At 37.6% G+C, this 24,127-nt stretch overlaps 2 protein-coding genes across 2 annotated transcripts; both read left to right on the top strand.

The window, feature by feature from the left end:
• The first annotated feature begins 285 nt into the window (after nt 1–285).
• ECB2 (Tetratricopeptide repeat (TPR)-like superfamily protein) lies at nt 286–3,227 on the top strand. The gene has a single exon (XM_079040576.1). It carries the CDS (start codon nt 472–474, stop codon nt 3,100–3,102), a length of 2,631 nt encoding a protein of 876 aa, XP_078896702.1. The 5' UTR covers nt 286–471; the 3' UTR covers nt 3,103–3,227.
• Nucleotides 3,228–6,078: 2,851 nt separating this feature from the next.
• Nucleotides 6,079–7,395, top strand: LOC145100476 (deoxypodophyllotoxin synthase-like). The gene is made up of 3 exons (XM_079037736.1): nt 6,079–6,491; nt 6,562–6,883; nt 6,961–7,395. The coding sequence occupies exons 1-3, from the start codon at nt 6,118–6,120 to the stop codon at nt 7,204–7,206; spliced, it is 942 nt and encodes a 313-aa protein (XP_078893862.1). The 5' UTR covers nt 6,079–6,117; the 3' UTR covers nt 7,207–7,395.
• Nucleotides 7,396–24,127: the final 16,732 nt, after the last annotated feature.

Raw genomic sequence — 24,127 nt, 5'->3', positions numbered from 1 at the left:
AACCGGGAACAGGTAGAACCGGCAAAAACCGGAACTATATGTTGCTATTTCTCGAGGACCAGTTTCAACATTAAAGACACGATAAGAACCGGTAGGAACCGTAACCCGCGGTACGGTTCGGTTCTTATTTTCCACCAAGTTCGGGTTTCGTACTGATTCAGATGCTCATCCCTATATTAAACAAAATACTTTTTAACTTATCGATTTTTTACGATAATTTTACGATAATAAAACCTGATCCAAACACTTATTTAAAAACACATTTGCACGTCTACATAAGACAAATCCTTTGGAATAAAAATCCTTTTTAACGTCGAATGAAATCCCAAACACCTCAAAGTATTGAGGTGATAATCTGCACACGACTGTCTATAGAATTAGAAGACGTAGGAGCGAGGAACAGAGCTACGCAAAATGGAACGACGCCGCATACAACAGAATCTCTATTTCTCGAAACTCTGAAATTCTGCTATGCAGTTATCTATGCAAATGGCCGTCTCTGCTAAAACTCCAACGGTTTCTTCATGCCACTCCGACCTCACAAACTCTCTTCACCATAACCAAATCTCCCAAACCATTAATTTCTTAGTTTCATCACGGAGCTGCAAACTTTCCCTACAAAAGAAGCATAAAATATCCGTAGTCAGCACTGATTCCATCGACACTAGAGACCCCAATTCCGTCATATGCGATCTTTGTCTCCGTGGGAACCTCGAACAAGCTCTAATACAGCTAACTGCAATGAAAAAACTCCGACTTTCGGTCGAAGAAGAAACTTACATCACAGTAATTGACCTCTGCGAGCGGAAACGAGCAGAGCCTCAAGGGCGTCAAGTGTACATTTTAATAAAGAATTCTACAACCCAATTAAGTATCAGACTTGGGAACTCGTTGTTGAGTATGTTTGTTAGGTTGGGTAATTTGGTCGAAGCATGGTATGTGTTCGGTAAAATGTCTGAGAGAAATGTATTTTCTTGGAATGTATTAATCGGTGGGTATGCTAAAGCAGGTTACTTCGACGAGGCTTTAAACCTATATCATCGAATGTTGTGGGCTGGACTTCTACCGGATGTGTATACTTTCCCTAGTATTTTAAGAACTTGTGGGGCCATACCTGATTTACTCAGAGGAAGAGAAGTCCACCTTCACGTATTGAGATTCGGATTTGAATCTGATACTGATGTGAATAATTCCCTAATCACCATGTACGTGAAATGCGGGGATGTGTATAGTGCTCGCTTAGTGTTCGATAAAATGCCTGTAAAAGACACCATATCATGGAACGCAATGATTTCTGGATATTTCGAAAATGACAAGTATCTTGAAGGCCTAAATCTATTTCTTGACATGCTTCATCATTCTGTAGCTCCAGATTTGATGACTATGACTAGTGTAATCTCAGCCTGTGAATTCATTGGAGATGAAAGATTAGGAAAAACCCTTCAAGGGTACGCCACAAAACATGAATGCAGAAAAGATGTCTCCATTGACAACTCGTTAATACAGCTTTACTCAAGTCTTGGATCTTGGGAAGAAGCAGAAAAGATTTTCACCCGAATTACATCAAAAGATGTGATATCATGGACTTCCATGATTTCAGGATACGAGAACAACTCCCAACCCGAAAAAGCTCTTGAAGTGTACAAAAACATGAGAAAAGACCATGTTGCCCCTGATGAGATCACTCTTGCTAGTGTTATTTCCGCTTGTGCTTCATTACAACTCTTGGATATGGGAATCGAGTTACACGAGTTTGCAAAAAAGACTGGACTTATATCATATACCATAGTTGCCAATTCTTTAATCGATTTATATTCCAAATGTAAACTTATCGATAAGGGTATAGAAGTCTTTCAACACATTCCCAACAAGAATGTGATATCATGGACTTCAATCATACTTGGTCTCAAGATCAACAATAGAAGTCTTGAAGCTCTTACTTTCTTTAGAAAAATGAAACTCACTTCAACTCCCAATTCAATCACATTAATTTCAATCCTATCTGCATGTGGTAAGATAGGAGCTTTAATGGCAGGAAAAGAGATACATGCGTACACAATAAGAGCTGGACTAGCATGTAGCGGATCAAAATATCTACCAAATGCACTCCTTGACATGTACACAAAGTGTGGGAAAATGGACACTGCATGGAAACAATTCAGTTCACAGCATAAAGACATTACTTCTTGGAATATTTTATTAAATGGATATGCACAAAGAGGAAAAGGGAAAGAAGCAATTGAATTATTTAACAAAATGGTAAAAGAATTAGTAAAACCAGATGGGGTTACTTTCATTTCTTTATTATGTGCTTGTGGTAGATCAGGGATGGTGGAAAAGGGTTTGGAGTATTTCAATATCATGACAGAAAATTACAATCTTACCCCTAACCTAAAGCATTACGCTTGTGTGGTTGATTTACTTGGACGCAATGGGAAGCTTGAAGAAGCTTATTCATTCATCAAAAAAATGGATATAAAACCAGATATAGCGATATTTGGAGCTTTGTTAAATTCATGCAGGATTTACAGTTGGGTTGATTTAGGGGAGATTGCAGCTAGAAGGATATATGAAATGAATGAGAAAGATCAAAGTGTTGGATATTATACCCTTTTGTGTAATTTTTATTCTGATATTGGTAGATTTGATGAAGTAGGGAGATTGAAAAGGGTTATGAGAGAAAAAGGGGTGACAGTTGATCCAGGGTGTAGTTGGGTGGAAGTAAAAGGAAGTGTTCATGCGTTTTTAAGTGGGGATAAAAATTATCCTCAAGAAAAAGAAATTAAGGGTGTTTTGAATGGTTTTTATGAGAAAATGGGAGAAAAAGAATATGGAGTTGATGATGATTGTAAAGATGAGGTTTTATGTGGGCATAGTGAAAGATTGGCGATTGGATTTGGGTTGATAAATACAGCTCCTGGGATGCCTATTAGAGTCACAAAGAATCTTTATATGTGTGAAAAATGTCATGATTTGGTGAAGTTTGTTTCAAAAGTTGTGAGGAGAGAGATTGGTGTTAGGGATATTGAATGTTTTCATGTTTTTAAGGATGGGTTGTGTTCTTGTGGGGATGTTGGGTTTAAGCCAAAAGGTTTGAAATGAAGGGAACAAGTTTGTGATCTTATAATGTGCATTTTGTTTATGTATATGATGTTGGTATATATATTTGTAATTTAAAATGTTTTTGTTATTTAAATCTATGGTAGGTCGAACAGATTAACAGTTGGTGGTTGGTGGTGGCAGTGGTGGTGGATGCTAATAAAAGATTTAGACCATTATGTTCATTTTTTTGATGTAAAATCAAATTTGACATGACCTAAAATAAGATTTTTTTTTTTCATGGCGTGAAACAACGCATAATCAAATTTGACTACCAAATTCGAATTTTTTTAGTTGTAAAATAGAATTTCATAGGCTCTGAAACAACATAAATTATTTTCAGAAAAAAACGGGATGCTATTTACTAAAATGATTTTAGTAAATAACATCCTGGTTTTTTTGTTTTATTTCAGAAAATAGCATTGTGGCTTAAAATAATAAGCTACCTATTTTTTATTTTATTTCAGAAAATAACATTGTACTTCCATATGTCCTAAAATATTTTCTGTTCAAGAAACCACCAGGTTCATTTTTGTTGTTTCATCCACAAAAAAATCATGTTCGTTTTTAATGTATGCTAGAATTGAAATAGAAGATTTGGATTTGGTTCTTAATGGGGTTTTCCTTATTTTCGTGGGATTGCTTTACTTTAATTAGATTCTTTGGGACTTGCTTTACAAGCCAAAACATTGCAATTCTATGACTTAAAAACTTCAAAGATTATGTTAAAATAGTTTTATGATACAGAGGATTTGAGGTTCTGTTAGGTAGATTATTCATTATGTTTTTACTGATATAATATACTTTTTCTTGGAAGTCATTTTAAAAAAAAAAAATCAATCTATGTATATATACTTTAATGATTATTTGTTCATATATAAAAATACTTGCTAATAAATTAATTCTAAACTGCTACCCATTTTTTGTTTACAATTTTGATCAAGCGTGCCCCACCCATCCAATTTTTTAAATATATATACTATGTTATAGTATGTTATAGTCCGTGGGAATCACGGTTATAAAAATAATTAAAATTTTATAGTAATATTTATAATTATTAATTAACTATTTTCAATAAATTATTAATTAAACATGATTTTGTAGGATTTTAAATATATAATTACAATTAATTATCGGCAATCATAACCGAAAGTTATTCAATATGAATTTAAATTTCTCCTAAAAATTAAGAATTCAATAAATAATTGTCTAACTTATCATTAGCATTAATACTTTTTAAAAAATAAAAAATGATGAAAAAAATGTCAAATATCATTTTTATAGTGTATTTAAAAAGAAAACATAAAAAAATGACAAATATAACTACTATTTTATTAGCATATAAATTTTTTCTATTATAATTAGTCCTACCGACCTTAATCCTATTGTAAATTAATAATATTTTCATTTTTTTAATTACAGTTAATAAGTAAATATTTTCTAAACAATCATTAGTTGGTAAATATATATTTTCTTTTCAATCACAAACTTTTAGTAAAAAAAACTCTAAAACGACGTTTATAATCATGGACAAAGTTCAAAGTGGACTTTTGTCCAAAAATGCAAAATTATAATTCCCACCAAACAATTAAAATATTAAAAATAACCCCCTTTCGTACTCGGAGAGTAACTATTGCAATTAAACAATTAACAATCTTTATAAATTATAAATTAAAAAACAAAGAATAAAGGTACTGACAATTATGAGAGTTAATCATCTCGTTAGATATATTATAAAAGATACCAAATACAACTGCATAGACATTGAACAAGTTGCTGGTTTCGTGGAGAATTATTCCATAACACCGAAAAACAAATGTTCAATTTCCAACTTTTTTTTAGTGTAATTATAAGAAATTAAGGTCATGTTTTTAAACATCATATCTCAATGTTCAAAACGAATTAATTATAAATCATTATACAGTCTCATTAAAAAAATTCACTCGATAAATTCAGTTAAAGTAGCATTATTTTAACATATCTTTAAATATATCAATTGACGCCAAATATCTTTTGTATTAAACATGTAAAATTTTTAACTTATGATCAGGTGTAAGCATCATGTTAACCACTGAAGTATGGTGCTCTAATTAATGAGGTGTATCCACTTGATTAATATTTTAATGAATAAAATCAGAATGAAAAGATATAATATAACATATCATTATATTGTATTCTTATTTCTATAAGTAAAATGAAAATGCTAAAGTAGATTATAATATTTACTTTATCGATGCCTATTATATACTGTAATGAATTAAAAGTGATGATAGCTCATGCAACCCGTGATCTGCGCTATGTTTGTAAAAGGTGCAAGAATTGTTCATTATCGTGAACTCATACACCTCGATATCATTACACACGAGTGAACTCTGTTTTTATACGCAAACTGTTGGTTCAGATATTGTAGGCGTATTGAAAAAATTAATGTAGCCATTAGCCAAAACAAGATCGAGATTCTGAGTTCTGACATGTATTATTGCAATTAGAACCATCATGATTTGATTAACATAGGGATGACACAATTATATAATCATACACCACGAATAGGACGCGCACAAAAACAATACCAAAAATCTAACATCATAAAAGGGGACCGTAGTAAACAACTTATCGTAACCGTGACAAATTTAACAATGTTTTTATGAGAAAATCAGCGTCGCCTTTGTACTTTTTTATTTGAGAAATGATATTGATTAACGACCAAGCATCAATCAAACAATTAATTAAGTCTTATTAGCTTATTAGCTTGAACTAAAGAGCAATTAGTCAACATCAAGCAATTAAAGGTACAATCATGTAGCTATTAAGTGACTCATGTGGTACCAAACTTCTATTTCGTTTTCCGGAATTGGACCACTAATGATATTGATGTTCTACCATATATGTACTTCAATACTTTAAAATTTCAGGACACAATATTTTAAACTATTTTCTGCATGCAATACTAGTTATATATCATAATGGTGTTAAAGAGTTTTAAACCCGTAGAGAACAAAATCAAACATCTACGATATAATGGGGTCCTTGACACAATCCAAACTTCCTGTTATCGACCTCACTCGTAAAAACATAAACCCTGCTTCAAGTTCTTGGATCACAAAGTGTGATGAAGTTATCGGTGGACTTGAGGAATATGGTTGTTTCATAGCCATGTATGATGGAGTTTCTCAAGAACTCCATGACTCGATTTTCCTTGCATCACAAGACCTTTTTGATCTTCCTATTGAAACCAAAGTCCTAAACACTTCAGATACACCATCTCATGGTTATGTTGGGAAAGAACCCATAGTTCCTCTTTACGAAGGCTTAGGCATTGAGGATGCAACAACTACGAAAGGAGCTGAAAGATTCACAAAACTCATGTGGCCTTATGGGAATGAAAGTTTTAGGTATGCTTTCTTACTTTACGTTATATCCAACATCTACTAATAATTCATTTTTCACATGTTTTTTTTTTAGTAAAAGTGCATTGATGTTCTCAAAGGCTGTAGCGGAATTAGATCAGATAGTTATGGGGATGGTAGCAAAAAGTTACGGAATAGAACAACACTATAAGTCTCTCTTTGGGTCGACAACTTATCTTCTTCGATTCATAAAGTACCTATGCCCTCAAGGCAATGGGCAAAATCTAGGTCTTGTTCCTCACACTGATAAGAGTTTCATGTCCATTCTTCATCAAAAACAAGTAAAGGGTTTGGAGATAAAGACAAAAGATGGACAATGGATTGAAGTTGATCCTTCTCCGTCATCATTCATAGTCATGGCAGGCGATGCTTGCATGGTAGGTAGCATACTAACTAGCTAGTATTAATAGTATTGTGAAAATCTGTGAAATTTATGATGTTTGCATTTTCATAGGCATGGACAAATGGAAGAATTGAAGCACCGTGTCATAGGGTGATGATGCAAGGAAATGAAGAGCGATTTTCATTAGGGTTATTTACGTTTATCAGGGATTTGAATATAGAGATTCCTCAAGAACTCGTTGATGAAGACAATCCTCTACAATTTGAGGCATTCGACAACTACAAATACATTCATTACTATTACACAGATGAAGGGAAGAGATCTAAGTGCCCCATCAAATCTTACTGTGGAATTTGAGTTGTATATTGTTCAAAATCAAGGTAGCACCGGATGTATGTTTGATCATATTATATGTTTCAAGTTGTTTCTTGTTTCCATGTAAAGTACAAATAATAAATATATATACAAGCTGCATGGATTGGCATTAGGCCTTGGGCCTCTTGGGGTCTTCCTGATTAATTAAATATCTTTTTAATTAAGCCTAAATTTATGCCCAATTAAGATAGCCTAAAACAACATTCCAAGCTCATCCATCTTAGCCTAATGTTTTATCCATATTGATAAACTAGTAATGCTTATGCTTATAAGGAAGAGATTTTTCTTTCTTGCTTCCAGTATTGGACAAGTCCTACAAGGCTAATTTCATTAAACAAAGTTTCAACAATACCTTACATGTTGGAAAGGGATATCTTAGTGAGGGTCTTTTTAAAGTCACTACTAGAAAAACAGCCTTTTACGACGCTCATTGCGCATCGTAAACGGCTCAGACGACGCGCAAATGCGTGTCAAGGAAGGCCCTGTCATAAAGAGAGACGACACGCTTTTGCGCGTCGTCTATAGACGACGTGCATTTACGACGCGCAATTACGACACGCAATGCGTATCAAGGAAGACCATGTCATAAAGGAAGACGACACGATTCGCGCGTCGTAACCTTACGACGCGCGTGTCAATGACACGCAATGCGTATCAAGGAAGCGCTACTAGCTTGAAACACCAAACAATGATAATGTAACCAATGTTAATCTTAATGTAATAATGGACACTACTAGCTTGTCTTTTATGTATATGCATGATCTTTCATTTTTATGACATTCTCGATTGGGACATGTCAACTTTCATTCTATTCAAAGAATAGAAAAACTTGACATGTTACCAAAATGTTCATTACATAAAAATCAGAAATGTGAGGTTTGTGTAGAATCAAAAATTCTCACAACAGCCTCATAAATCATTAGAAAAATCTAATGAAATTCTTGGTTCAATCCATTCTGATTTATGTGATTTTAGAGCAATACCTAGAAGAGGAGGAAAAAATTATTACATATCTTTTATAGATAATTGCAGCAAGTATTGCTATATTTATTTGTTAAATACCAAAGATGAAGCCTTGAATTCATTTAAGAATTATAAGGATGAAGTTGAAAATCAACTTGACAAAAAATCAAAAATTTAAGGTCGGGCCAATGAAGAGAATATGAGTCCAAAGACTTCGTCGAATTTCGTTCTTTACATGGTATTTTGCATCAAACAACTACTCCATATACTCCTCAATAGAATGGAGCGACTGATAGGAAGAATAGAAAATTGAAAAACATGATTAATTCAATGTTAATTACTTTTGGAGCACCACATAATGTGCGGGGAAAAGCATGCCTTGGCACAAATGTAATACTTATTAGAATTCCTCATAAAAAGAGTTATAAATCACCCTTGCATATGTGGAAAGGGAGATTACCCTCTTACAAAAGAATGAGATTGTGGGGGGTGCCTTGCTAAGGTAAAAGTAACTCTTCCTAAGAGGACCAAAATTGGATCAAAAACCACAGATTACATCTACCTTGGCCATGCCATGAATAGTACATCCCATAGGTTTTTAGTGCATAAATCACATGTTGATGATATCCATAACAACACTGTAACATCCAAATTTCCAAACCAAAATTTTCATTTTTAAATACATATAAAAAACATTGTTCATAAAAGCCATCTCAATAAAATCACAAATGTCAAATACAAATCATCATTGAAATATCAGAGTGTCCCAAAATATCCGAAATCATAAACTGCAGGCAAATGTATACAATGAAGCCTTCACCTTCCCACTCAGAAGTACCTAATACACATTTAATCAACAATTGTAAGCACGAATCTTAGTGAGTTCCCCAAAGTACCACATACAACACAATAGAAAATAAACAACTATGGGTTATCAGCAACCCAGAAGACTACCTGAAGTCTCAGTCGGCAAACAACACGTCTTGTGGGTTATCAACAACCTTGGAGACTACCCGAAGTCTCAGGACACATAGTAACACATATTACAGTAATAGAACATAGACCCAGCTGGTAATCATAACACATGTAAAAATAGGATGAGACTCACCTTGCACAGATGACTGATATAGCTCACACCCGAACTGTCAGAACTAGACTCCGCCTAATAATTACACCAATTAACCCTAATTAATAATTAAGGTAATTTTCCATAATCCACTAGTCCCAAGCCAAGTCTAATCCACATTTAGGGCAAAAGACCATTTCCCCCTTCCAAGACTAAAAACCGTCACAAGTTCCCTTAAAGGAACAGTTAGCCAAACATCATAGAAAGTCAACACTTGGACTTACGCGCGGTGTATGCAACTTTATGTTGGGAATAGAGCACATGGCTGAAAGGAATCGGGCTCGTAACTGGCTATGTTGGGTATAGCTAGAATTACACTAAACATACACGATCTCAACTCAAAATCCAAGTTTTAATGTCTTAATCATTATGACACTTTACCCCAACCTCCATAAAGTCTTTGACTTTATGCCTTTGCATGACTAAACAAAGCTTAATCCCAAAACCCTAACTTCTAACATCATTAAAAAAACTCCATAACTCATGCATGGATGAAAGGAAAGGATCAAGATTGCATTTTAATGACATTATGCACCCTAAAACGTCTAAAAGAACAACTCATATGCTCTGGAGTATTCCATATTCACGAAGATCAAGGTTTTGGGACAAAAAGAACATAAATATAAGCTTAACAAGATCTAGCAAAACAAGCTCCAAGGTATGAATTTTATACCTTCAATAGATGAACAAAGAGATATAGATTTTGGATCCAAAAGATTGAATGCACCACCACTTCTTTAATGATCTTCCTTTACTACCAAGAACACTTAAAAATCACTCACAAGCTTCAAATCTCACTCACAAGGGCTAGAGTTTCGATTTAGGGTTTAAAGTAATGGAGGTTGGTCATAAGAAGGTCCAAGGGGGATTTAAATGTTTAAATAAGGGACACAACCCTCAAAATTTAGGGTTAAAGAGTTGCACCAGTATGCCTGACGTACTCACGTGTACGCCCAGCGTACTCCAACTTTGACACACCACAAGTTGTTGACTTATGCCTGGCGTAGAACCTTGTATGACCAACGTAAGGGCCTTATTTGCAACAAATTTAAATTATTAAGGGATGAAATGAAAATACCTAACATCGGTTGTTATCATTCTCCCCCACTAGAATCAGACTTCGTCCTCGAAGTCAGCCTCTACGAAGAGATTAGGATAATGCACATTCATCTCAGCCTCGTGCTCCCAAGTCCACTCCGAGCCTTTATGATGTTGCCACTGAACTTTGACGACGTTTACTACCTTATTCATCAAGGTCTTCACTTTCCTATCTAGAATTACCACCGGTCTCACAACGTAATTCAGAAGACCATCGACCTAAATGTCCTCCAAAAGGAGCACAACTGTCTTATCGGCCAAAAACTTCCTCAATTGAGAAACATGGAAGGTTTCATGAATGTAGCTTAAATCATCAGGCAACTCTAACCGGGGTGCCACCTTGCCCACCCAGGTTATCACTCTGAAAGGGACAATAAACCTGGGGACCAACTTGCCCCACTTCCTGAATCAGATCACACCTTTCCAAGGTAATACCTTCAAGCGCACCAAATCTCCAACTTGAAACTCCATCTCAGAGCGGCGCTGGTCTGCGTAACTCTTCTGGTAGCTCTAGGCCGTCAGCAACCTTTGTCTGACTTGTTGAATAAGCTTTAGCTTCTTGACCACTATCTCAGTGCTCTGCATGATTCTATACCCGACCTCTCCCCAACAGATAAGCGTATGACACTTCCTCCAATACAGGAGCTCGAAGGGAGGCATGCCAATACTGGCATGATGGCTGTTGTTGGAAGAAAACTCAGCCAAAGGAAGGTAGGAGTCCTAGCTCCCACCAAAATCAATGATGCAGGCTTGTAACATATCCTCAAGTGTCTGTATAGTATGCTCGCTCTACCAGCCTGTCTGCAGATGATAGGCGGTACTAAAATGTAATTGGGTGCCCAAATCCTCGTGAAACCTCTTCCAAGATCTGGAAGTAAAATGAACATCTAAATCTGATGCAATAGAAGTATGCACCCCATGACGTGCTACAAACTCTCGGACATAGATCTCGGCCAATTTCTCGGCAGAAGAGCTCTCACTTATGGCTAAGTCTCTAATGAATCTCTAATAATATCCTACCAAACCGAGGAAACTCCGAACTTCAAATGAAGACTTCAGAACCTCCCACCGCATAATCGCCTCTATCTTGGCTGGGTCAACCAAAATATCATTCTGATTAAGGAGGTGTCCCATAAACTGAACCTTGCGCAACCAAAACTCACACTTAGAGAACTTGGTGTATAACCTCCCCATCCTCAAAACCCCAAGAGTCTCGTGCAAATTCTCCTCATGCTGCTCTCTGGTCTTTGGATAGACCAAGATATCATTAATGAAGACAATCAATTACCTGTCCAACATTGGTCTACACACCCAGTTCATGAGATCCATGAACGTTGGCGGTGCACTAGTGAGCCCAAAAGGCATCAACATGAACTTGTAATGCCCATAATGAGTTTAAAAAGTCGTCTTTTGAATATCCTGCTCTTGCACCCTCATCTGATGGTAACTGTGACATCCCCATTTTCACGGACAGAAAAGATCGATTTTGTTTATGCTTTGTTTGAAAATCAGAGTAACATTTTAAATAAAAGTGTTGCGGAATTTTTTCCCAAAATAAAATATGATAAAGATTTATCAAAGCATTTCTGAAGAAATGTATTTCATTAAAAACTTCGGGATGTCACGTTCGATACAAATCAAAAGAATAAATAGTACAATATAAGCCTTACAACATTTATTCATATCTACAGGCCTATAATCCGTAATCCCTCATCCAAAACATCACATCTATGCTCGAGTGCCACTACCTGTAATACAAGAAACTGAGTGGTTCAGGCTTGGGAGCCTGGTGAGCACATAAGGTTTTCAACCCACAATAAATAAGTTTATTAATTTCATTAACCAGCAATAACCCGATTACCTGTTCACGTTATCCTCACCTTATGTCACTAAAACATCTATCATAAGGGACCTAGCCTAAGGATCATCATCAGGATGGACACTACTGCTAAGGGGATTCCGCAGAAATAAATGTCCTTAAGGCAACAATGAAGGGAATGGAGTACACCGGTGAATCCATGGGCAAACTTGTTGACCTTGGAGAGCTCAGTTGGAACTAGGTAAGGAACAAGCTTCATTTTCTCCGTAAAACTTGCAGCATACTCGATGACACTCATCCTTCCCTTCTTTAGATTCTGAAACTCGTTGTTGATCTCCAGAAGATCCTGCTCAGAGCAGCACTGCATCTTTAACTACACTAGAAAATCTTCCCATGACATCTTGCTCGCTTCTCCTATAGGCATCGAATCGGCTAATAGCTTCCACCAACTTAGTACTCCAGATTTCAACAGAGGAACCGCGAGAGAGGTCTTCTGCCTGTTGCTACACTCGCAACTCTCAAACATCGTCTCCATCTCAGAGATCTAGTTCATGACTTCCACCGGCGTCGGGCTTCCAGATAGACTCGATGGTTTGGACGCCATGAAATCCTTGTATTTGCATCCACGTCCATCATTTCCTCCATCGTGGTGGTTTTGCCTAACTATCGGTGGGTTGGCTTGACCAACAGTCCCAATGTAGTTTCCCTCCTCAGTCTGCCCTTCGTTCAACTCGGGCTGTTCGATCTGTATGGTCGCTTCCTCTCGATTTTGCTGGAGCAAATGTCTGGTTTCCTCCATTTGGAGATCCAACATCGCCTGGATCATCTCTTGCACTCCGGCCATCGTTATTGGCTCAACAGCGGCCACCACAACCGGTATTTGCTCAATCACTGGGGGCTGATCTCGGTTCCCATTTGCATTCACGTTTCCGCTACGGGTCCTTGCCATCTTGATCTATACACCGAATAAGGTGAATCTAGATCTTTATGTAGGATTGACGTTTAAATCATCCTTATCACTCCGAAACGTTTACATGCTAGTTCTAATATCGTTGTCGTACGTTTAGAATCCTAAACACATAAGGTTTCCATATCCGGTCGGCAACAGACCATGGATCCGAATAAATAACATCATATATGGCACAAAGCATTTAGCGCATAAAAACATTTTAAGCATAATTCCTAAAATAAGCTAGTGCTCAAACCTCACAATCGTCGCTTAGCATTCTAAGTTTAAGTCTAGAAATAAATCCATATTCCTAGTTCGCTTAAACTAATGCTCTGATACCAACTATGACATCCCCATTTTGCACGGCCAGAAAAGACCGATTTTGTTTATGCTTTATAAAAATCAGAGTACTTCTTTTAATAAAAATGTTGCGGAATTTGTTCCCAGTAAAACATGATAAATACGTTATCAAATCATTTCTGAAGAAATGTATTTTTATTCATTTTAAAACATTTGGGATGTCATCGTAAATACAGAAACATAAGCATAATCAGAAATTACATTCATTATCACTAGTGATCTATATGTCCTTAATCTCTCAGTGTAATGTGACTTCATGAAAACACCTGTGACATAAATAAACTGAGTGGGTCAGGTGTGGAAACCTGGTGAGTACATAGGGTTTTCAACCCACAATAATGTATTTATTATGTTCAAACAATCAAACAATCAACCCAATTACCCATCCCCATTATCTTCTTTACTCTTAAGGATTTACCCTAAGAATCAACCATTCCTCGTTCATACATTCCTAAGGATCATCCTAAGGAATCGGCACGAAGTCCATCGTTGCCAGGGTTTAGGCACTAAGTCTGCATAGTCGCCAGAATTTATACAACAGACACTAAGTCTGCATAGTCGCCAGGGTTTTGGCACCAAGTCTGCATGATCACCAGGGTTTAGGCATCAAGTTTGTATGATCGCCAGGGTTTAGAGTACACCGAGTGAACACATCGTTCACAACACTTACAGGTTGCGAGTCTGCTAGTGTTCCATTGGACAGTCTAGAATAGTCCGTGGTTGTCATCCATACTCTACTGAATGACGGGGCCATTGTTTGGGAAAAGGCTTCTCACATCGTTCACCTCTTACCCTCACCTCGTGGTCTATAACACCTCTCAACTCATCGTCCAACTTATATTCCATCTATTACATCTACCCATGTTTTACCCCAACATTTTTGTAGATATAAAATACATATACAATTTAAATCATTTAAAACGTGTATAAAATCGTTCAACTAGCATAGACAACAAGTACTCAGATAATACGCACACATAACACATAATTTATATAGAATACTTCATATCTATGTGTAAGATGAAAGGGACCATGCACTCACTTGAAAAGGTGGTGATTCCGAACTCAGACAGCGCTTCGCTTCTTACAAAAAATAATTTCCTTCGACGAAACCTAGTATTATTACAAGTCGAGTTTAGTCTATTATTCGCCGAGACTAATTAATAGTCTAGCTATTATTACTATTACATAAGCATTAAATAACACTCAATATAACTCATAATAATAGCCCAAATAATTATTTTAAGGTCCTAACAATGTTACTATAATTAAATAAAATCTATATTAAATATAGTATAGGCGTATCTCACTTACAACGGGTTTTTATTAAAAACCGGGGTTCGCTGGAGCAGCGTTTCCGAGCCGAAAGCTTTTCTTCTCGGAGCCGTCGGGCGCTCCGGGGCTTTCTTCTCGTGCTAGGGAGGTTCCCTAGACTTGGGATGGGTTTAGGGAGGTTAGAGAGAAGTTAGAGAGAGAAAGAAATGCTTATGGTGTGAAGAAATAATGAAGGGTTCACCCTTTATTTATAGGGATTTTATAGTAAAGTAGCCACTAAGTTTCGTCCGTATCTTCTGCGTACGAGCTCCATTTTCGACGTTCTTTATATCCACGCGTTGGTATTTACGAGGACTACAACTTTCATTTAGACCTCGTCAGCTAATTCTCCTTCTTTCTCAGATTTACAAAAACTGTATCGTATTTATCACGCTCGAAGAGTAGCGACTAAGCTTCGTCCATAACTTTCGCATACGAGCTCCGTTATTTACTGTCTTTTTATCATTTAACTCCTATTAACAATATCTTCATTTCTCGTTTAGATTATTTTGGCTGAAAATCGAGCGATCTAAAATTCGAATTTTCGGGCTGTGCACTACTATGCTAAATCTTAGAAAAACCATAACTTCCTCATACGAAGTCAGATTTGGGTGTTCTTTTTATGGAAGCTCTCGGTTTAACGTATTCTACGACTTTCATTCATTGCTAAGTCTAAATCTTGCTCTATCATAAATTCACTATTTACGCTTCCCGATATCGTGCCGGTTCCGTCGCGAAACTTCGACGGGTCATAACTTCTTTGTTATAACTCGGATTTCGGTGTTCTTTATATGTACGGAAACTTGTAACATATAATAAAACTTGGTTAAGATTATTCATTCTAAATAATCTTTTGTCGAAAAGTCGTTTTTGACCCCTATTATCTCTAAGTTGACTAGCCCGGATCTACGGGCGTTACAATTATCTCCCCCTTAGGATGATTACGTCCCGGAATCATCAAAAAACAGGGCTCACATGATGACCATTAGGGTCTGAATAACAACAATCTTTTTAGTCATTACTGAAACGATGGTAAGGACATGCTTGAATAAAACGGACTTAATTATTGGCTTCTTGGTAACCTTGTGACTTTCCCCGATCCAAGCGTGAGTCCTGTGCTTCCGGTAGTATATGCATCTACTTACCTTTCACACCTACTCATACTCGTCCCAAGTATTGTCTCGCAGTCCGCAAGTCACCATACAAGAAAATCACATAGCAGTTTAACACATCATATAACAAAACAAAGGTTTTATTATTTCTTGAAACTATTACATAGGTGTTCAAGTTCACCCTAGACTATGCCTCTAATAGGCTACATCATACGATACTATGGCTACTACATAACTTGATCTTCGGATATGAAGTCCTCATCCTTGATTCCTCGCATGATTTTCTGCTTCGTCGAGGATCATGTGAAATGCGCTTGGCCTTGGTGGTGTGTTTGGCCTTGCTGCCTCGTTTTTCTTTGGGCAGTCCCTAGAAATATGCCCTTCATTGTTACATCCATAGCACACCTTCTTGTTGGACGCACACTTGCTGGCGTAATGCCGTGTCTTTCCATATTTGTAGCAAGTCACCTCCTCGCCACATTTCCCGAAGTGCTTCTTTTTACACTTCTCGCACCACTTGGTTTCACCTCATCCTACTTCTTCAGTCTTTGAGAGTTTCCTTTCTTTGTTGGATTTTGAAGATCCTTCATGCTTCCTTTTCTTGCCAACTTCAGCTCTCTCCAGACCCTTTTCCCTAATCTGGGTCTCAACATTCCTGGCTGCCCAGATGGCTCCTTTCAAAGTGGTTGCTTTCTTGACCATTGGTCCAAAGTCTGCTGGTAATCCATGGGCAAACTTGTTGACCTTGGAAAGCTCAGTTGGAACTAGGTAAGGAACAAGCTTCATTTTCTCCATAAAACTTGCAGCATACTCGATGACACTCATCCTTCCCTTCTTTAGATTCTGAAACTCGTTGTTGATCTCCAGAAGATCCTGCTCAGAGCAGTACTGCATCTTTAACTGCACCAGAAAATCTTCCCATGACATCTTGCTCGCTTCTCCTTTGGGCATCGAATCGGCTAATAGCTTCCACCAACTTAGTACTCCAGATTTCAATAGAGGAACCGCGAGAGCGGTCTTCTGCCTGTTGCTACACTCGCAACTCTCAAACATCGTCTCCATCTCAGAGATCCAGTTCATGACTTCCACCGGCGTCGGGCTTCCAGATAGACTCGGTGGTTTGGACGCCATGAAATCCTTGTATTTGCGTCCACGTCCATCATTTCCTCCATCCTGGTGGTTTTGCCTAACTATCGGTGGGTAGGCTTGACCAACAGTCCCACTGTAGTTTCCCTCCTCAGTCTGCCCTTCGTTCAACCTGGGCTGTTCGATCTGTATGGCCGCTTCCTCTCGATTTTGCTGGAGCAAACGTCTGGTTTCCTCCATTTGGTGATCCAACATCGCCTGGATCATCGCTTGCACTCCGGCCATCGTTATTGGCTCAACAACGGCCACCACAACCGGTATTTGCTCAATCACTGGGGGCTGATCTCGGTTCCCATTTGCATTCACGTTTCCGCTACGGGTCCTTGCCATCTTGATGTATACACCGAATAAGGTGAATCTAGATCTTTATGTAGGATTGACATTTAAATCATCATTATCACTCCGAAACGTTTACATGCTAGTTCTAATATCGTTGTCCTACGTTTAGAATTCTAAACACATAAGGTTTCCAGATCCGGTCGGCAACAGACCATGGATCCGAATAAATAACATCATATATGGCACAAAGCATTTAGCGCATAAAAACATTTTAGGCATAATTCCTAAAATAAGCTAGTGCTCACACCTCACAATCGTCTCTTAGCATTCTAAGTTTAAGTCTAGAAATAAATCCATATTCCTAGTTCGCTTAAACTAATGCTCTGATACCAACTATGACATCTCCATTTTTCACGGCTAGAAAAGACCGATTTTGTTTATGCTTTATAAAAATCAGAGTACTTCTTTTAATAAAAATGTTGCGGAATTTGTTCCCAGTAAAAAATGAAAAATATGTTATCAAATTATTTCTGAAGAAATGTATTTTTATTCATTTTAAATCATTTGGGATGACATCGTAAATACAGAAACATAAGCATAAACATAACTTACATTCATTATCACTAGTGATCTATATCTCCTTAATCTCTCAATGTAATGTGACTTCATGACAACGCCTGTGACATAAATAAACTGAGTGGGTCAGGTTGGTAAACCTGGTGAGTACATAGGGTTTTCAACCCACAATAATGTATTTATTATGTTCAAACAATCAAACAATCAACCCAATTACCCATCCCCATTATCTTCTCTACTCTTAAGGATTTACCCTAAGAATCAACCATTCCTCGTTCATACATTCCTAAGGATCATCCTAAGGAATCGGCACGAAGTCCATCGTCGCCGGGGTTTAGGCACTAAGTCTGCATAGTCGCCAGAATTTATACAACAGGCACTAAGTCTGCATAGTCGCCAGGGTTTTGGCACCAAGTCTGCATGATCACCAGGGTTTAGGCATCAAGTCTGTATGATCGCCAGGGTTTAGAGTACACCGAGTGAACACATCGTTCACAACACTTACAGGTTGCGAGTCTGCTAGTTTTCCACTGGACTGTCTAGAATAGTCCGTGGTTGTCATCCATACTCTGCTGAATGACGGGGCCATCGTTTGGGAAAAGGCTTCTCACATCGTTCACCTCTCACCCTCACCTCGTGGTCTATAACACCTCTCAACTCATCGTCCAACTTATATTCCTTCTATTACTTCTACCCATGTTTTTCCCCAACATTTTTGTAGATATAAAATACATATACAGTTTAAATCCTCTAAAACGTGTATAAAATCGTTCAACTGGCATAGATAGCAAGTACTCAGATAATACGCACACATAACACATAATTTATATAGAATACTTCATATCTATGTGTAAGATGAAAGAGACCATGCACTCACTTGAAAAGGTGGTGATTCTGAACTCAAACAGCGCTTCGCTTCTTAAAAAAAAGTAATTTCCTTCGACGAAACCTAGTATTATTACAAGTCGAGTTTAGTCTATTATTCGCCGAGACTAATTAATAGTCTAGCTATTATTACAATTATGTAAGCGTTAAATAACACTCAATATAACTGATAATAATAGCCCAAATAATTATTTTAAGGTCCTAACAATGTTACTATAATTAAATAAAAGCTATATTAAATATAGTATAGGTGTAGCTCACTTACAGCGGGTTTTTATTAAAAACCGGGCTTCGCTGGAGTAGCGCTTCCGAGCCGAAAGCTTTTCTTCTCAGAGCCGTCGGGCGCTCTGGGGCTTTCTTCTTGTGCTTGGGAGGTTCCCTAGACTTGGGACGGGTTTAGGGAGGTTAGAGAGAGAAAGAAATGCTTATGGTGTGAAGAAATAATGAAGGGTTCACCCTTTATTTATAGGGATTTTATAGTAAAGTAGCCACTAAGTTTTGTCTGTATCTTCTGCGTACGAGCTCCATTTTCGACGTTCTTTATATCCACGTGTTGGTATTTACGAGGACTACAACTTTCATTTAGACCTCGTCGGCTAATTCTCCTTCTATCTCAGATTTACAAAAATTGTATCGTATTTATCGCGCTCGAAGAGTAGCGACTACGCTTCGTCCATAACTTTTGCATACGAGCTCCGTTTTTTACTGTCCTTTTATCGTTTAACTCGTATTAACAATATCTTCATTTCTTTTTTAGATTATTTTGGCTAAAAATCGAGCGATCTAAAATTCGAATTTTCGGGCTGTGCACTACTATGCTAAATCTTAGAAAAACCATAACTTCCTCGTACGAAGTCAGATTTGGGTGTTCTTTTTATGGAAGCTCTCGGGTTAACGTATTCTACGACTTTTGTTTAGATTTCTAAGTCTAAATCTTGCTCTATCGTAAATTCACTATTTACGCTTCCCGGTATCATGCCGGTTTCGTCGCAAAACTTCGACGGGTCATAACATCTTCGTTATAACTCGGATTTCAGCGTTCTTTATATGTACAAAAACTTTGTAACATGTACTAAAACTTGGTTAAGATTATTCATTCTAAATAATCTTTTGTCGAAAAGTCGTTTTCGACCCCTATTATCTCTAAATTGACTAGCCCGGATCTACGAGCGTTACGCTAGCGTTCCACTGGACTGTCTAGAAAAGTTCGTGTTCGTCATCTATACTCTGTTAGATGACTGGAAACATCGTCAACATCGAGACCTCTCATCATTTTATTTCATCACACCCAACTATTACATCTACCAATGTTTTACCCAACACATTTTGTAAATATAAAATACATATACACTTTAAATCATTTAAAATATGTATCAAATATTTCATCCAGCATAGACAGCAAGTATTCAGACAATATGCAGACATAGCACGTAATTTATATAAAATACTTCATATCTATGTGTAAGATGAAAGTAACTATGCACTCACTTGTTAAAGTGACAACTCGAAATTCGAGCAGCGCTTCGCTTCTTAACAATATGATTTCCTTCGACGAAACCTAGTATTATTACCACTAGATTTTAGTCTAATATTCATTGCGACTAATTATTAGTCTAGATTCATCATTAACTTAAAGTCTACTTCATGATCTATCAAGTAAGGAACAACCAGGTAGGATCATATCGGAGGTAGGGTACGTCTGGTATACCAAGTATACTGTTTGTAAATCCCACTTTAAACACCTCACTAAATCATAGCTTAGACATCATTTCCATAAGTAGATCAATCAGTATAACGACTTTGAATCATTGATAAATCTTATTTATAGGCTCATAATAACGATATTATATTTAAATATAAGCTACATATAATGTACGGTAGGCGTATCTTACTTACAGAGGTTTCTTTTTTATTAAAAACCAGGCTTCGCTGGAGCATCATTTCCAAGACGAAAAGCTCTTTTCCCAGAGCCTTCGGGAGCCTCAGGGCTTCCTTCGGGTGCTAGGGGGTTTTCCTAGGCTTTAGGAGGGTTTAGGGGCTAGAGAGAGAAAGTAGAAGGTAAATTGGTGAAGAGAAGAGGCTCGCAACCCTTTTATAGGCAGAGCCTCGCAAGTATGTTGGGCGTACCGAAGCTCTACGTTGTGCGTAATGGGGTGGTCGTAAAACACGCGTCCGAATCTCGGTGGACCATCGTGGTGCACTTCGGTCCAAGCATGGTGAGTTTGCTGGGCGTAGCTTCTTCTGACGCGGGGCGTACACATTACGTTGGGCGTAACCCTCGCACCAGGTGTCACATCCGAAGCGAGGCCTTGGGTAACAAGCAACGGCTGGGATCGTGCCACGTCATATGTTCTCGCAACAGCTTCATAATTAACATACTTAACTTCTAAAATTCGTAATTTTCGCATACGAGCTCCGTTTTCGATGTTCTTTATATCCATGCGTAGGTGGGATCGTACTCTACAACTTTTGTTTAGACTCCGTCGGCTAATTTTGACTTTATTTTTAAAGTTATATTTTTAACATTCCGGGACAGGAATGGTCTGTTAAAAATTCATAACTTCTTCATCCGACGTCCGTTTTCGTCTGTCTTTTTATCGTTATGCTAATATTAATGAGACCTTATATTCTCGTTTAGGTTGTGTTGGCTAAAAATCGCTCGATATAATATTTGAACTTTGGGCTGTGTACTGCTAATCTGAAACTTAGAAAAATCATAACTTCCTCATACAAAGTCAGATTTGGGCGTTCTTTTCGTGTACGCTCTTGGTTTAACGTATTCTACGACTTTAGTTTAGATCGCTAAGGCTAAAAATCGCTCTATCATAAATTTACTATTTACATCGCGGAATGTCGTGCCAGTTCTGTCGCGAAACTTCGACAGACCATAACTTTTTCGTTATAAATCGGATTTCAACATTTTTTATATATCCTGAATCCTTGTTTCGGCCACTACAACTTTATGTATAGATATCGGGTTTATCTAACACTTTTTTACGCTAATTTTTATCCTTTATTTATTATACCTTTATAAATAAGTATAAAGCACATAAATTCACATAATACTCAAATAATTCAATTTTATTACTTCAAAATAGGTTACAATGGTTGACCTGACTATTACATCACTGCACTAATGCTTAGCCCAGAAACACGGGCATTACAATTCTCTCCCCCTTAGGATGATTCTGTCCCGGAATTATGCATTAGAAAATAGATGTGGGTAGTGACTCATCATGTCACTCTCTATTTTCCACGTAAGATTCAGCCCATTCGTATGTTTCCAATGCACTAGAACTAAGTCGACCATCTTTCATCGTAACTTCTTAGTCTTACGGTCAACGATTGCCCCGGGATCTTCGATTAGCCTCTTATTCTCATCCATCCTTAACTCTGAGATTGGTATTATGTCGGGAACTTCTCCCGAGAACTTCCTCAAATAACACACATGGAAAGTGTTATGAATACCATCTAGTTCTTCGGGTAATTCGAGCTTGTAAGCTTGGTTTCCAATCTTCTGAAGAACTTTGAACGGTCCTATAAACCTTGGACTCAAGTTTCCTCGTTTCCCCGAATCTTATAAGTCCCTTCCATGGTGAGACTATAAGCAAAACTGAATCTCCAACTTCAAATGTCATCGGTCATCTTCTCTTGTTAGTATAGCTCTTCTAACGATCCTGAGCTGCTATGATTCTTTCCCTGACCACCTTTAGCTTTTCAGCAGTCTGATGGACTATCTCCGAGCCCATAAACTGCTTTTCTCCAGCCTTAAGCCAACAAGACGGCGTACGACACTTCTTTCTATACAAGGCTTGATAATGTGCCATCTTGATGCTCGAGTGGAAACTGTTATTGTAGGAAAACTCTACCAGAGGTAAGTGCTCATCCCAATTACCTTGGAATTACAGGGTACATGCTCTTAGCATATCTTCAAGTGTTTGAATCGTTCTTTCGCTCTGACCATCAGTTTGCGGATGGTAAGCTGTACATAAACACAATTTCATACCCAATTCCTCTTGTAGACTTCTCTAAAACCTTGACGTGAAACGACTATCACGATCTGATACAATCGACAGAGGAACACCGTGAAGTCTTACCACTTCCTTCATGTAAGCATTTGCAAGCTTATCCATAGAACACCTCTCGTTGGCTGCTATGAAGTGTGCACTCTTGGTGAAACGATCCACAACTACCCAAATCATGTCGTGACCGTTCTTCGTCCTGGGCAATTTAGTTACAAAATCCATGGTGATGTCTTCCTCTTTACCCATTGGTATAGGTAAAGGTTCTAAACTCCAATATGGTTTCTGATGTTGTGCGTTAACCCTTGAACAAGTTACACTCGGCCACATACTTTGCAACATCGAGCTTCATCGTCGGCCACTAGTAGTAGGGTTTTAGAAACCTATACATTTTAGTGCAGTTAGGATGAATCGAGTACATGGTCTTGTGAGCTTCTTCCATCAGAAGATCTCTTACTCCTCCTGTCTTAGTTACCCAAATCCTATCTTGGAATACCTTCAATCCTTGATTGTTTGTACCGAACACTAACGTTTTGCCTAAACGTTCATCCTTTAGGTCATTTTTCTATGAAGCTTCTTCCTGATATTTCTTGATACTTTCCACAATAGTCGAGACAACTTCTATTCCCAACGCTCTTGGCCTTTTTCTCTCAAGTCTCACTTTTTAACTCACAGCATGAGCTACAACATTCGCTTTACCAGGGTGGTAAAGTATCTCACAGTCGTAGTCCTTGAGTAACACTAGCCAGCTTCGTTTCCTCATATTCAATTCTTTCTGATTAAAGAGATACTGGAGACTCTTATGATAAGTGAAAAGTTTGCACTTCGTGCCATATAGATAATGCCTCCATATCTTTAGTGAAAATACTACCGCTGCCGATTCCAAATCATGAGTAGGGTAATTCTTTTCATGATCTTTCAATTGTTGAGATGCATATGCTATAACCTTCTCTCTTCGGGTCAGAACACATCCCAACCCGACTCCAGATGCATCACTATAGACTGCGTCGTGTTCAACTCCATTGGGTAGAGAAAGAATCGGTGCTTCACATAATTTCTTCTTTAGCTTCGTGAATGCTTCTTCGTGCTTCTCATTCCACATATATGTAGCTCCTTTGTGGGTCAAAGCTGTCAATGGAGCAGCTATCGAAGTAAAGCCTTGGATAAACCTTCAGTAATATCCAGCTAATCACAGAAAGCTTCGAATCTGCGTGGGACTTTTCTATCGTTCCCACTTCATCAAAACTTCTATCT

The sequence above is a fragment of the Lactuca serriola genome, chromosome 4 (assembly GCF_051521515.1).
Source record: "Lactuca serriola cultivar US96UC23 chromosome 4, Lser_US96UC23_V15, whole genome shotgun sequence".
NCBI classification, from domain to species: domain Eukaryota; kingdom Viridiplantae; phylum Streptophyta; class Magnoliopsida; order Asterales; family Asteraceae; genus Lactuca; species Lactuca serriola.
Note: the sequence above shows the minus strand (reverse complement) of the source record. Positions and strands in the feature narration are given on the sequence as shown.

Excerpts from the sequence above, each read along its gene's own strand:
- LOC145100476 (XM_079037736.1), top strand. The coding sequence starts at position 6,118 with ATGGGGTCCTTGACACAATCCAAACTTCCTGTTATCGACCTCACTCGT. Across the intron at positions 6,492-6,561 it reads TATGGGAATGAAAGTTTTAG|TAAAAGTGCATTGATGTTCT; the intron begins GTATGCTTTCTT and ends TTTTTTTTTTAG. Across the intron at positions 6,884-6,960 it reads TGGCAGGCGATGCTTGCATG|GCATGGACAAATGGAAGAAT; the intron begins GTAGGTAGCATA and ends GCATTTTCATAG.
- ECB2 (XM_079040576.1), top strand. The coding sequence starts at position 472 with ATGCAGTTATCTATGCAAATGGCCGTCTCTGCTAAAACTCCAACGGTT.